General features: G+C 35.9%; 1 protein-coding gene across 1 annotated transcript; it reads left to right on the top strand.

Annotated features, from left to right (window-relative positions):
• The first annotated feature begins 4,621 nt into the window (after window positions 1-4,621).
• On the top strand, window positions 4,622-15,298 carry colec10 (collectin sub-family member 10 (C-type lectin)). The gene is made up of 6 exons (XM_051721906.1): window positions 4,622-4,771; window positions 5,558-5,629; window positions 9,375-9,446; window positions 10,367-10,420; window positions 11,020-11,115; window positions 14,528-15,298. Exons 1-6 carry the CDS (start codon window positions 4,648-4,650, stop codon window positions 14,929-14,931), a joined length of 822 nt encoding a protein of 273 aa, XP_051577866.1. The 5' UTR covers window positions 4,622-4,647; the 3' UTR covers window positions 14,932-15,298.
• The last annotated feature ends 63 nt before the right edge of the window (window positions 15,299-15,361 follow it).

The raw sequence follows: 15,361 nt of genomic DNA, 5'->3' as shown, positions 1-15,361 counted from the left end.
AAATTATGACAAAGGATGTCTTTGGTGCAAAGACTTTACTACACTTTACTAACATTTTAAGTGGACCTCACAAAAAAATTATGATATTACTCCTTTAATAAAGATAAAAAATAAGGTGGATTGGATATTTAGGCTGCTGATTATTGTAGCAATTCATTGTCTACCTCGCATGCTGAATTTACATCATTAGATGTCAACATGCAACTACGAAAATTAAGCTGTGACAAATGTAATCTTCCAAATCCAGAAAAAATAAATCTCTCAAACCAGTTGTTGAAATATGGTTCTCTAGGTGTTTCAGCAGACTGAATAGAAAACTGTTGTCTAGGAAGCTGCTTTTTTTTTCATTATGAGTGTGTGTGCGTGCTGTTAGTTAAACCATGTTCAATTTATGAGGAAATATGAAATATAGAAAAACAGCCTAAAGTTTATTTAATTTCCTTTCATTTATTTAATTTTTATTTGCTTGCCTGTGACAAAATAACCAATAATTGGCCTTGTTTATTATGTGATGTTACATTCCTTCAAATAAAAAGTAGACATGGGGTAACAAGTGAGCTGCAACTGTACTTTCCCACAATAAAAAGCAAACCATCTCCAGTAACTAGGCTCCTTAGTCACAATAAAGACAAAATAAGAATACATGGAAGCATTTCACAGACGAGGAAATCATAAATCGAGAGAGCAAATCTGATTAGACTAACAGACCACCAACATTTTTTTTGTTTTTTTTTTTTAATTCTGTTGCACAAGTCATTCTCAGACAATTTAATGTTCATTGTAAAGTCACTGTCTGTCCTGTAAGTAATTACTGGCATGACATAACTGCCGTCCCCATAAACCCCTTCGCTCTTGTGGTGTGAATCATAATGTACTTAACCATCTAAATGAGAGGGTTACCATTAAACCACATGTAAACAATTAGTCCCTACAATAATAGTTCTTCACAGAGTCAGACTCAAACTGTACACAAAACTGGCCACAAGCAAGATGGGTGCCGTTAACCATACCCATTGTAATAAAAAGTTGGGGAAGTCATGTAACGATGAGTGTGTGAATGAGTATGTGTGTTCTTATTAAGATTATAGACTCTGACTCGCTTAAGATTAGCAGCCTACACCTGACCACAGTTTCCATTGATGAAGAGCAAATAGGAAGGGGGAATCACAATTTATGAGGAAAATCTGGCCTGCCAAGACCGTTTTCTGCGAGTTTCCATCACAGGGAATCTTAAGCTTCCACGACATAGCTCTAACTCATGTATTTTTCATTGCATGAGGTCAAATGAGTGGATGCATTTATATTAGAGATTCTCCAGAAAAGCCCAAGAGAAGAACAATCACATCCAAGTTACCACACCTCAAGGGTGAGCCGTAAGTTCACCATGACCACTGCATCCTCCCAAACTCCATAAACAGTTCAAAGGCAGGATGGGAGAAAGACATGGCTGATTGACTCATGGATTTTTAGCCCATCTCCTTTTCCAGCAAATGATACATTAGCATAATGGTTAAATCAGCTTGATCAAGCGCAAATACAAGACACTCAACTTGAAGTTGCTGTAGCAATTCAGTTATTAAAATGAAGCAGTAAATAGGTGGCCCCAACTGGCTGTCTTGGTCAGCATATGTCTTTCAAGGTGCACTCAGTAATTTTTTGTTTATGTTGTATTGTTCAACATGATAGCTGTCTTGGACTTACATTGACACCTAGGGGTATGGATGCAGCATCATTCCTATGCAATAGTTTTCTCTTACAGATGTAATGATTTTATACATATTAGGGATGTGCCCGAAGCCGAACACCCTATTCGGATAGGCACGTGTAATGACTTCAAGATGAATAATGGATTCATCTGAATAATATACAAAATATTTGTTTGACTGATAATCCAAGAAACACAAGCATAAAACGACATTGACAAATTTACATATTCTAAATTACAACGCATTTATGAATCTGTGCAGTCAATATTTCTAAAGTGTAACTCTAATTAATGAAAATGCGCACGGTGTGATTTCAGATCAGATGGCCGTGGCCTCGACTCCGTTTGTGGTCTCTGTAAATTGTTAGTGTCTGGAGCATGTCAAGTGTAATATTAACTAAGATACGACATCATATACACTTTCCATTTCTTGAAATGTCTATGTTAATGTATCATATGATTCACATGTGATTCCTATGTATTCTTTTATGGCCTATACCTGAGCGCGATGTTAAATTCCTGACCTGAAGTGATGATTTCATGTCAGAGCTCATGATCCATCTCTTAAAGTTGACAACATTTGTATCCACATCAGTGATTAAGGTATTTATCTGGTTAAGACTTTATTCTGAAAAAAAAAAATGTTTAAATGCTCCATAAAGGTTTAAATGCTCCATATAGTATTCATCTATTAGGAATATTCCTGCTTATGTAAAACAAAGAAACTGAAACTTGCTCTTGGTCTTGTTTTTTCCCCCTCTTGTTCTTCTTTAAACTGCGCTAAATTTAAGAAAGTTAAGTGTTATTGAGCTCTGAAAAGGCGCTGTATAAATGTAACATTATTATTTATTTTTTTATTTGTTTCTCCCTTTTCTCCCAATTTGGCATGCCCAATTCCCAATACTTACTAGGTCCTCATGGTGGTGCGGTTACTCACATCAGTCCAGGTGGTGGAGGATAAGTCTCAGTTGCCTCCGCTTCTGAGACAGTCAGTCCACGCATCTTATCACGTGGCTTGTTGTGTATGACACCGCGGAGACTCTGCATGTGGAGGCTCATGCTACTTTCCGCGATCCACGCACAACTTACCACGTGCCCCATTGAGAGCGAGAACCACTAATTGCAACCACGAGGAGGTTACCCCATGTGACTCTACCCTTCCTAGCAACCGGGCCCATTTGTTTGCTTAGGAGACCTGGCTGGAGTCACTCAGCACACCCTGGATTCGATAGCAGTATTGTCTCATTACACGGTGCACGCCGTCTTCAGCAGCTTTCTCGCAATAAATGTCTTTCTGGTGTTCTTTTAAATGAGCTATTATAAGTACATTTTCCCGGAAGTTATTACTCCACCACCCTGCGTAACGTCATTAACTGCAGCTCTATGTTGTTGAACCAATGTGGTTTGAAAAATGGATGTGCAACATAATAACTACGGTTTCAGGAAACAGTCGTGACTAGCTAGTTAATTTCCCCAACGATTCATCGTAGTATGGTGGTTAAGCAGTGAGTTTCATTGTTGTATGGGAAACGCACCCCTGGTGCCTGGGTTATGGTGGAGCTATATAGTCAATGTCTGCCGCATCCTCCAAAACTTAGCATTTAGGACCGAGCCACAAGATCTGGAATTGCACTGGCAAATTGCGTTCAGCTAAAAAGCTTAATTTTCATATTCCTTTAGTGAATCAGGTGCTAAAACCAGGGCTGTATTAAGGTGGCAGAACGATGTTACTCTATGACGATGCGTTACACAGCTTTCGCTGTTGTGCAGTGTCTCCTTGTTTATATCACCATCTCCCACTGAAAATGTGCTTCTCCCACAAATGCCGTGGAGGGAGAAATGGGTGGTTGCTGCCACAAATGTCCCAGGAGTTGTGGGTCCCCCTGCAGCATTAACGTTGGTCTGGCTAAAACAATGCAGACAGCATGTGCAAATAAACAACGCATGCTCAATTCTTTCATAGTGAATTCCCACCATGTTCTTGGATCATCAGATCAGCCACAATTTCCCTCTGTTGTAATCATGATTTATGACTAAATGGTTGCTTATAAAAGTCCATATCTGTAGCCCACATCCTATGATTTTTAATTTCATACTGATTTGAAACTATACTAAAGAATACTGCCTGGATTTTAACCCAAGAAAATGATACACACTGTCTCCTCCACTAAGGGAACTCCTCAGTTAGAATGATAAATAGGATGAAACTTGAATGAGGTCATTTCCTTAATGTACTATTCATTCTAAATTCATATTGCTAGTACAACCAATAATAATCAGACTCGTAGCCCAACATGATGAATTGCTGACCACTAATGTTCCACTAAACAATAATTTGTGATTAAGTGGTGGTGTTCTTGAGTAACCAGACAGTTTGTTAATATCATTATTAACATATGCACAGTTGTGACGAAAGCAAATATCCAGAAAGCATTTGGATAAGAGAGTTGAGGGCAATTATTTAAAATAAACAAAAAGGCAAACTTCTAAACATTTGTACTAAGTACGAGGAGTTTTTCTCCATGGTTCATAGAAAGAGTTCTCGGAGTGAGGACTGACCATCTGTGGAAAATTAGCAAAAGTTCAGTACATTTAAGCCATAACTGCTCTGCTAATTAGAGTTTGTGAACACTAGACGAACAATAAACTATTTTGACTGTTAAACATATCAAAAGCAGATAAACAAGTCTTATATCTTATTATTTCATATACAATTTGTCTTTGTTTGTACATGTATTTAAATACAGTTTTCAGTTAACTCATATCATCTTTACAATGGCCACACTCTTTTCAAACAAGCAAATTCCTGACATTAAGTGTAAGTAGATAAACTATGTTCTGGACAGTGTTGTTTGGAAGCTAAACACTGATATGATAAGGTCTGGTAAACAAATGTAAAACTCCCTTCTCACTCTCCTTTTGAGAACAGAGCGAACTTTCCAATGCAAGTCATGGGTGGACAAAATTTCAGTGGGAAACTATTTCTGGTTTTATGTCTTTGTAATCTATACTCAGTTTGTGCTACAACAGACGTCTGTTCCAATAGCATTCTTCCTGGATCTAAAGGTATTTATGTATTGTAATGATGTTCTAAGTTTCTGTCAGTATAGATTTCAGAAAAGATATCACTAACACCAATTTGTTATTTATAAATAATCTGTGAGTTATTATTATAACTATACTAATTAAAAAATGTGTTTCATATATATATATATATATATATATATATATATATATATATATATATATATATATCTTGTTCAATATTTATATTTTATTGTATTTTTGTAAAGTATTGTATTTTTGTTGTACTTTTTCTGGCTGTTGACTGTTGGGTATATAACAAATTAAATCATGTAGCCTATTTAAAATGCTACAGTAGCAGGTCTTATTAAAGGAACCCTGCTGGTAAAACCCAACAGTGTGCTTGTGTTAAAATGCCATTCTGCCATTTATAGACTCACAGTGTCAGCAACGGAAATAGTGTGAAACATTAACGCTAATGTCAATGTGGCCAGCTACTATTCCATTACGTAAAACATCACTATCTATACAGGTCCGGGAATTTGCATGTGGAGGAAACTTCTATTTAACATATTTCTGGGAATGAGGTGTAGCTATATGTATATTTTTTGGGGGGGAAACAAAAAGCTGTTTTGAGGAAATGTCTCTCCCCACGATTCATGCTTTCAGCAATGCCAATAAACTCCAGAGATTGAATAACTGTCTATATTTAAACAGCTGCAATGTAACGGAGAAGCTTGTTTGGGTAAGACCCATCCCAAACTGTTCTGTCTGTACACTTTCTGTTGGAGAGGCCCCAATCTCAAACTCTTTCTCTTCATCTAACAGGAGATCCAGGTGAGGTGGGAACAGAAGGCGAAGAGGGAAAAATGGGGAAAACCGGCCCACCTGGCCACCGAGGTCTCTGAGACGTTGTTGGTTTGTTGTTTAACGAATCAGTGTTAGATTAAAGGGAAGTTGGTTAAAGCACATTTTTTTTACTCTGTATGTGCGAATGATTCAAAGACTTTGACACTGGGGGGTTGTTGGGGGGTGACACTCCCCCCTGCCCATCCCCCTTACAATCCACATCCTCTTTATAACTAGCCAAAAATGCACTGAAGGTATTTTACCTCAGCTTTTGCTGTGTTGTCACTCTTTCTTCCTGTGCAATTTATGGAGAAAGTAATAAGCAATGTGTTTTGACAAGTCTTGTAGATAATCAAGCAGATAATGCTGCTTAACCCTTTATGGTATTGTGTGGCTATATGGCAACAATTTGTTTTCTTTTACTTCTTACCTTTCAGAAAACTGTACAACATAATGCATTGTCACTTGGAATTTTATAGATACTGGTGTCTATTATATTATTGAATTTATTTATTTGGAAGTGTTTCCCATAATATAATTGCATTTTTGCATAAATAACACAATTGTTTTGTATTTCTTCTTCTCAGACAAAAATGTAAATGGCAATGTTTTGTGGAAGTAAGAGTGCTCAGTTAGCTCTTCCAAATGACAACAGCGGTGTTGGGTGTAATCTGATTAAAAATGTATTAGTTACTCTAATCCAATTACTTTTTTAGTGAAAAGTAGTGTAATACATTATATTTTTATGTCTGTGAATAGTTTTTAGAAAGTAATTAGTAATGTGATTACTTTGCCCATTAAGTAATTTGTAAAGTAATCTGATTACAATTTTAGAAGAAAAAAGTACATAATTTTTAGTGGATTAATTTCTAAAGTAATTTACCCAACACTGGACAACAGTGAGGATGAGCTACGCTTTAGTAACAGGGAAAATTACATTGATTACCGACAATATTGAAGAACGCATGATAAGGATTCATTTCATTTTAGTTTGTAGCAGTTCCAAGTGTATAAATACATCGATTTATTAAAGTAATGTTAATTTAATTCAAGGAGAAATTGATCATTTTAAAAGAAATATATATATATATATATTATTGTTGTACAGAGTTGCCATATAGCAACTTTCACAAATTTGTTAAACTTTTTTCAAAAACAAATTCTTTTTTATTTAAATTTTTTTATAAGAGGTATTTTATGTCAGAAAATGAAATGACACAAAGGTTCAGAGCTAATACATTCTGTTTCTATTTTTGAAAAGTACCTGTAATTTGTGTACTTTCTAGGACAAAAAAAAACCCTACATATTATATCTGTAAATATATTCAGAAAAGGTTAAAAAATAATCTCTTGTTGTGCATCTTGATTGAAATCTCAATAAAAATGTAAAAAAGTAATGAAACTACTAAAATGTTAAACTGACTTTTCATGAAACCAGTTTTGAAAACACTGATTGAGCCGCTGGAATTTCTGGGATTATAAACTTCCAAAAAGCTACACAGTAGCCTCTTCTGTGGCCTCTGAAAGAGTGGTAGTACAGCATGTGGACTAGGTTTGACCTGAAGTCAGCTGTTTGATGTGTCCTTGCCCTCACTTGGCATCAGAGTGGAGCTGGACGACCATCAGCTTTTGCCAGACCACATCTTCCCTTGAGGGAAAGTCACGTCAGAGGCAGGCAGATGTGTTAATTGCGGCCAGGGGCCGCAGTGTCGCCATGTGTTCAAAGGTGGAAGCGTAGTTTGTAGTGCTCTGCAGCAGACAGGCCCCTTCCAGGCATGCTGTATATCGCCACAGCCCAAGTACGCCTGGAACTGCAATCACAGAAAGACGTGCTCTCTCTTACACACACAAACGTACTTTACCAAAGAAAAAAAGAAATGCCTCCAGAAAAAAGAAATGCCAGGAAGGATTGTAGCCTGTTTTTGCACTCATGACCACAGAGGCATTAAGGTTTAGAATGGCTGCTTACTGCAAACTCTAGCTTATTTTTAGCGACGCACCTAGACGTGAAATACCGAAAACATTACTATACAGGCAACTGAATTTATAAATTCAACATATTACGTTTTTTAAAAAGGATAGTTTCCTCAAAAATGAAAATTCTGTCATCATTTACTCACTCTATGATATTCCAAACCTGTATGACACAAAAGAAGATGTTAGGCAAAATGTTAGGGACTGACAGCTTTATTAATTAAAGTAGTTAGTTACCGTAATATAATCATTTATTAGTCAAAAAAGTAGTGTGACATTACATTTTAAAATCTTGTAATCAGATAATGGTAACTGACTTTTAACTAAGTTAATTACTTTTAAGTACATGGGTTATACATATTTCTAAATAGTATTATTCATGCAGAATACAACTAAAACTTGTATGTAAATCTGTTTGCTTTTCTGACAGCTGAAAGGTGTGTATAGACATTATTATTTAGACATTATTTTGAATTTGTTGAACTTTTCTGTTAAATGTGTTTTAGAAAGTAAAGTAATTGATAATGTGATAACTTTTTTATGAAGTATTCAGTTAAGTAATATGATTGCAAAAAGTAGTTAGTAATCTGAAATTGATTACTTTTCGAGTACCTTAGGCCTACTTAAAAAAAAAAAAAAAAGATGCAACAAAAGCAATGAAAGTGAATGGTGACTGGAACATTCTGCCTGGCATCTCATTTTGTGTTCCATAAAAAAAAGTCATATGGGTTTGGAACGACATGAGGGTGAGTATATGATGACAGCATTATATTTTTTTTAGGTGAACTATCCTTTTAAGAAAAACATGTAGAATTGATGCATTTAATTTCCTGTATAATGGTGTTTTTTGGTATTTTGTAATAATTTTTTATCAAAAATGGAATGACAAAATAAAATTAGACCAAGGTACCTTGAACTGCCAGATAATTAAAGTTAACAGTACATGTCAAGACATTTCCCATCAGTCAGACTGTTTACAATATCTACACATTCTCAGATCCTGGAAGGGCAGCTAAATGAAAAGAGGCATTCTGAGAACTAGTGGGTTTAACTTGCAAAACTATGGCAGACTTGTGTTAATCCATTTTAAACGAGTGCAGGAAATCATCATCCCAGATCTTAATTAACATCACGCCCTCAAAGCAAAAACGAAAACATTTACAAAAATAGAAAGAGAAGAACTTTTTAATGTGAGGTATTCCAGGATGTAATTTTTTAGACATTCAGATGTTTCCTCTTTTCCACATTATTTTTTAGACATTCATATGGTTCCTGTACTCCACAAATCATTTCATAAATGCTGTCTGAGGTTTTCACTGAAGTTTGCCTTGTAATTGAAATATTTTAACAAATGGAGCAATCACTTCAGATGGCAAACAGCAACAGGAATGCATACTTCTGTGAAAAAGATACATATGGGAATGAAATGTATGGGAATGACTGTGCCACTAAATCAAAATGAGTTATTGCTGAGATGATTTTGAATGACACTACAGACACACTTGCTTGGCGAGGCCCAAAAAATATATATTTGCTTAGGAAATTTGGTCCGAGGCTGTCATGAATGGTCTCAAAAGTAGCTGTCTCGAACCTTTTTACGAGCTGGAAAATGCAATTTAATCAGATTTATATAGGATATTTCTGACACAAAATAATTTCGCCACACACGAAATAAAGTAATTGAGGTTAAAAGAGCGCACATGTAGCAAGACTTATTTTGCTTTGATAGTACGCTTGTTTCCTTTGGAAAAGCATTGTAAAACATTTTTCATTAATTCTGGCAGGGTCAGGACAGTGATAACCATGTTTTCTCTCTCCATAGGCCTGACCGGCGAATATGGAGAGAAAGGAGATATGGGCCGGATGGGAAAGATGGGATCTATTGGGGAGAGAGGTAAATAAACTCTGATGTGGAATGCTGCATGTTTATGTACACTATGTTTACGGATTCTTATATCTCAACATTACTGTACCTGGGAATCATCTATATGAGAAATCGCTTAAAGATGTTTATTGCACTGTCTCCTCTAATTCATCTATGCCCTTCTGAGATTACTTGCCATTTTGTCTGGAAAAGTGTTCCTTTAAAGCAAAGAATAGCACACCTGAAAGGAATTTGTCATCATATACTCACTAAACCCATATGACTTTTTTTCCTTCAACTGCTTTAAACCATCCTCATCAGGCTAGACTGATTAGTTTTGGAAAGAGATGTTGGAAATGTGCAGAGCACCTGTTGTCTGAGGGCTTGTCACTAGAGCCAGCCATCAGTGATCATTTCATGAGTTATATGATAACCCTACATGGACACATTAGAATTAAAAAAGGGAATGAAATATTCAAGAACTGAAAGTTATGAATAAGTTTAAATATACTGTATATTATATATGTGTGTAAATTCTTCTTGGCAGTCGAGCAAATATTTTCTGCACTCATTCTACAAACCATTTTACCATAAATCCTAAAACACACACAACACAGATATACTTACCAAAGTGTTTATTTTAATCACCACTTTTTCAAAATGAAACTCATGGTCGGTTCATCACTGACATCATTTGCCCTGCAGATAGGTGCAAAGTAACGGAACAAAACACTCTTGTGACACCAGTATTTAGTATGAGAACTGCTGCCATCTATTGGGCATTTCCAGTTATTTCTGGATAGTATAAATCATTAATATGTGCATAAGGACAGTCTGTGGCAATCTATAATGTTGGCTTGGTTAAATGGAACTCAGTGCTAATTTATTACAACATCAGGAGTTAAATCTGAAATAGTTATTGCGAGTATTAAAAATGTGACTGTGAACAGGTGACAAAGGACAACAAGGAACTGATGGTCCTCCAGGCATAAAAGGAAAACCTGGTAAATATGACAATCCTCATGTGTTTTATTTCTGCTTTTTTATTATTTAGAGTATAATAAGAAAAAGATTTAAAATTGTAAAGATTTTCACTACATGCATTTGACCCACCACTGAGTAACAGTAAGCATAAACGGGTTTGTCCACCTTAAAATGACATTTCTGTCATCATTTACTCACCCTCTTGTTTTAAACTTGGATAACGTTTTCTTCCGTGGAAAACAAAAAGAGACATTAGGAAATATGTTAGTCTTATTCTCCTTTCACATTAAATTAATTGCTTACTATGCAATGAAAGTGACAGGCTGTCATTCTACCTAAAATCTACTTTTGTGTTCCACAGAAGAAATTAATGCATGTTTGGAACAACATGAGGGTGAATAAATGATGACAACAACAAAAAACCAAAAAACTAAAAAAAAATTTTTTTGGGTGAACCTTCCCTTTAAATCTGAATTTTTACAGAAATTTTCAATCTTTACACTTTGAACTGGCTCAGCTCACATCATTGACCACTTTGATCTTAATCTGTTTATAAAAATTTAAACGTGTCTAATTATTGGTGATCTAATACAGCACGGTTGCACAATATTTGTGACAGGTACTACCTGTGACTGTGGGAGGTACAGAAAGATGGTCGGACAGATGGACGTCAGTATAAGCAAACTGAAAACTGCAGTCAAGTTTCTAAAGAACGGTGGGACTTGTGTGTCTAATTCATCACTAACAGGACCTCTGCATTATCATTGTTTTAATATTCTCCATTGTGATGGTCCACTTTGCTCCATTGTATTAGACAACAAAAGAAACAATACAAAAAACTTGTTAATCCACACAAATAGTGCAGAGAAAAACCCCTCTTGGCCAAATTGTACAAGGCTAACAAGCTACTCTATAAAACATGTTGAAAAGTCTCTCATCTTTTACTCAGCCTCATGTTATCCCAGATGTGTATGACTTTCTTTCTTCTGCAGAACACAAACAAAGATTTCTTAGAAGAATATCTCAACTCTGTAGGTCCATACAAAGCAAGTAAATGGTTGCCAGAACTTTGAAGTTCCATAAAGCATATAAAAGCAGCTTAAAAATAATCCATATGACTCCAGTGGTTAAATTCATCTATCTTCAGAAGTGATATGATAGGTGTGGGTGAGAAAAAATAAATAATAATAATCATTATTTATGTCCTTTTTTACTATAAATTCTCCTCCCTGCCCAGTAGATGGTGATATGCATGAAGAATGATAATAGCCAGAAACAAAAGAAGAAGAATGTGAAATTGAAAGTGGAGATTGATAGTAAAAAAGTACTTAAAAATTGATCTGATTCTCAACCACACCTATCATATCACTTCTGAAGACATGGATTTAACCACTGGAGGCTTATGGATTACTTTTATGCTGCCTTTATGTGCTTTTTTGACCTTCAAAGTTCTGGACATCATTCACTTGCATTGTATGGACCTACAGAGCTGAAATATTCTTCTAAAAATCTTTGTGTTCTGCAGAAGAAAGTCATACACATCTGGGATGGCATGAGGGTAAGTAAATGATGAGACAATTTTCATATTTGGGTGAACTATCCCTTTAATATACGTACAGTGTCCCCGAAAAGTATTTGGATACTGAAGTAATAACAATACATTTATGCAATTCTTTTGGGATTTTGTGCTATTTTGATCTTATTTTCATGTAAATTTCTCAATTTTACCATTAATTTGCATGAGCAAATAAGCAAATTTATGAAACCTTAGTACAGAAAATACCTACACTTTTATAAGATGAAACACTAAGAAAATATGAGAATGTGACATATATTGGAGGCAGATTGCTACAATCTGGTGAACAAAATATAAAAAACATGACTTGAAAATCATGTTGTGACAATAATAGCCAGTAGATGGCTGCAGTGTTCTGTGTAGTCATCTACCGTGTAGTCTGACTGCATGTTGTAACCAAATTTTCTATCTTGTCAAAAGTAATGCATTTGGATATTGTGGCAAAGCGGAGGGCGAGACCGGGTCATGATTCCGCACACCCGGCCCCAAATAAGGCTGATTAAGCCCGAGAGGGATAAGGCCGACTTGAGACGGCAGTGCCACAGAGAGAGAGAGAGTTATGGACACCTGTGTGTGTGTGTGTGTGTGTGTGTGTGTGTGTGTGTGTGTGTGTGTGTGTTTCAGTTTATTATTAAAATATTATTTATAACATTAAGCCGGTTCTCGCCTCCTCCTTTCCAATGAGAGTGTTACACTGGTGCAGAAATCCGGGAACGAGGAGGGATGCGCCTTAGTAAAGTCCTCGCCATTACCATCCACCCCAACGGAGCAGCCGTGGCCATCTGCCGGGGGCTCCTGGGCCTGAAAGAACGAGGGAGGAATGTGGCAGGGCGGAGGGCGGGGCCGGGTCGTGATTCCGCACACCCGGCCCCTAATAAGGCTGATTAAGCCCTAGACGGATAGTTCCGACCGGACAGCTGTCTGACTCCTGTGTGTGTTTGTCTTTTTGGTTCAGTTTATTATTAAAATATTATTTATATCATCAAGCCGGTTCTCGCCATCTCCTTTCCACTGAGAGTGTTACAGATATATTAAGACATTATCAAACTGTTATTTGTCAAAGTGTAGCATTTAAAAATGTATTTGAAGTGTCAGTTTTTGCAGTTAACAGAAACAAACTGCAAAATTGTGAAAATTCAATTAGAGAAGAATCAGAGTAAACATTTTGCAATTTCAAACTTTTTATAGTAAAAATTTATTTTGCACACATTTTCAAGATAGTGAGGTGAACAGTAATAATGAACAACAATAAATGCATAAAAAGAACAAACAGTAAACAATAAAAAAAAGTAAAGAATGATGCAATGTCTTTATGCATTCATGCATCCATGGCAGTGTAGTTATGATGGCATGTACCTTGCAGATGGATTTTTTTTTGCAATATTTGCACAATATGCTGGTTTTAATATCTCTTGGGAGACAGTCCGCACACCTTTATTTGTGTGGGTGTATGTGTGTTGTTTGTTCTGCCTTCTTGCTGTTTTAGTCTCACCCATTTTTTTTCTGTATGTGTGTGTTTGTGCGTGTGTGCATATTATTGTCTCACTATCTCATTTCTGAGTGTGTGTGTTTAGCACTGTGGCTGATTTAGTGGTTTTATTTGACAAATAAAAATAAAAAATGCTCTGTGTTATAGCCTTACCAGTTCATTTGTGTGTGTGTGTGTGTGTGTCAGTGGGTGTGTATGTTTTGCACTCTGTATGTTGTATAGTCTCACCCTTTAATTTTGTCAGCATTGTGGCTGATTTATTGATTGTATTTGACAGATAAAAAAAAAAACTGCTCTGTGTTATGGTCCTTCCCATTCATTTTCAATGGTCGGTCAATTTTGACCGCAAAGACAAAAAGTGTCGCTTTTTTTATGACCAGTTAGACTTATCGAATAATGCCCAATTTTAGTATGTTCAGATGGCAAGTGGATGAAATGTCACCAAGTCTTGAGATAAAGGAAACCATTTTTATTAAATCAGCAAAAGTGATTCAGGTCAAAAATGACCGAAGACCATAGGAGTTAAGATACACTCGACAAATGTAAACAAATTTTGCTATTAGCTAGACCACGTTTCTGGGCAATTTTTGCAATGACATTTAACTAACTGATCCCACAATCATAATTAGTATGCATTTCCCTGCAAGTTCACACAGGTATCCTGACAGAGTAACCACACATGTAGTTCATCACATTAATTATGGATATGTTCCAGTAACATTTGACAACATAAAGTCTGCAAATACTTTTTGTTTTCATTTTGAATAGTATTTGTTTCATAATTTGAAACCTAACAAACATCTCTTTGTGAAATATTTTACTTATTTTGATATTTTGTTATCTAATGCAATGATATTCATTCAATTTTAAGTGTCCATATTATATACTGTATGTTTTTCCAATTAAACTTTTTGGTCCCATTCATAACTACACAATTAACACTACTATAGATGACTTGAGATAACAGCACTATTCCGTGTTGCATTTCATGCATATTTTCACTGAAAACAAATATGTTGACAAGACACTAACTGGAACTGTGTTTTTATATTCTCATTACAGTGATTCTAGGTATCAGGGAGACAGAGGACACGTTTTATCTGCTAGTAAAGGAGGCGCGGAAGTTCCGAGAGTCACTTTTGAACTGCAAGATGCGTGGAGGATCTCTCGCTATGCCCAAAACCACAGAGACAAACACCTTACTCGCCAACTATATCAGTGAAGCTCACCTCACCCATGTGTTTATAGGGCTACAGGTAGGGGAGCCAGAGGTGGGGTACATGTACATTGATGGTAAACCCCTCTTGAACACCACAATCTGGGGACTGCAGGGGCCACGCAGCGGTAACGGTGACTGTGTGCAGCTGGGTAGTACAGGAGCTTGGAGCCAGGTGGAGTGTGTAGCCACACAGTACTACATATGTGAGTTTGCCAAAAACAGAAAGTCTCCAGCAACTTTTATGTGATAGTTAAATGGTCACAGATGGAGAGAGTTTTCATTATGTTTTTAATCATTCATTTTTAACATCCAAAGCTGATATAGTGAGTAAATGTCATACAAAGGCTACATTTTACTGTATTTTCATATGATATTTTGTAATGTTTTAGAATTTTTTGTTATTGAAAATTATTAATCACTCTTTTATATAACTTAATAAAGGTTAAAAAGGGGTATGTGAGTGTCATGCTTCAACTAATTAGTAAAACAGTCAACTTTTTCCTGTTTTGGTTGGTTCCTTTTTAGTTTCATTTCATCAAATGCTGTTCTCTGCCATACAGCCTTCGGGAGATTCTCATGAAATCTAACAACTCAAAAAATATAAACATTCAATAAACTTTTCCATGCAATTAAATTAAATTTTTTCTTCAAAAACAAATGAATTTGCATGAATTTGA

Source organism: Myxocyprinus asiaticus, chromosome 16 (genome assembly GCF_019703515.2).
Source record: "Myxocyprinus asiaticus isolate MX2 ecotype Aquarium Trade chromosome 16, UBuf_Myxa_2, whole genome shotgun sequence".
Classification (NCBI taxonomy): domain Eukaryota; kingdom Metazoa; phylum Chordata; class Actinopteri; order Cypriniformes; family Catostomidae; genus Myxocyprinus; species Myxocyprinus asiaticus.
Note: the sequence above shows the minus strand (reverse complement) of the source record. Positions and strands in the feature narration are given on the sequence as shown.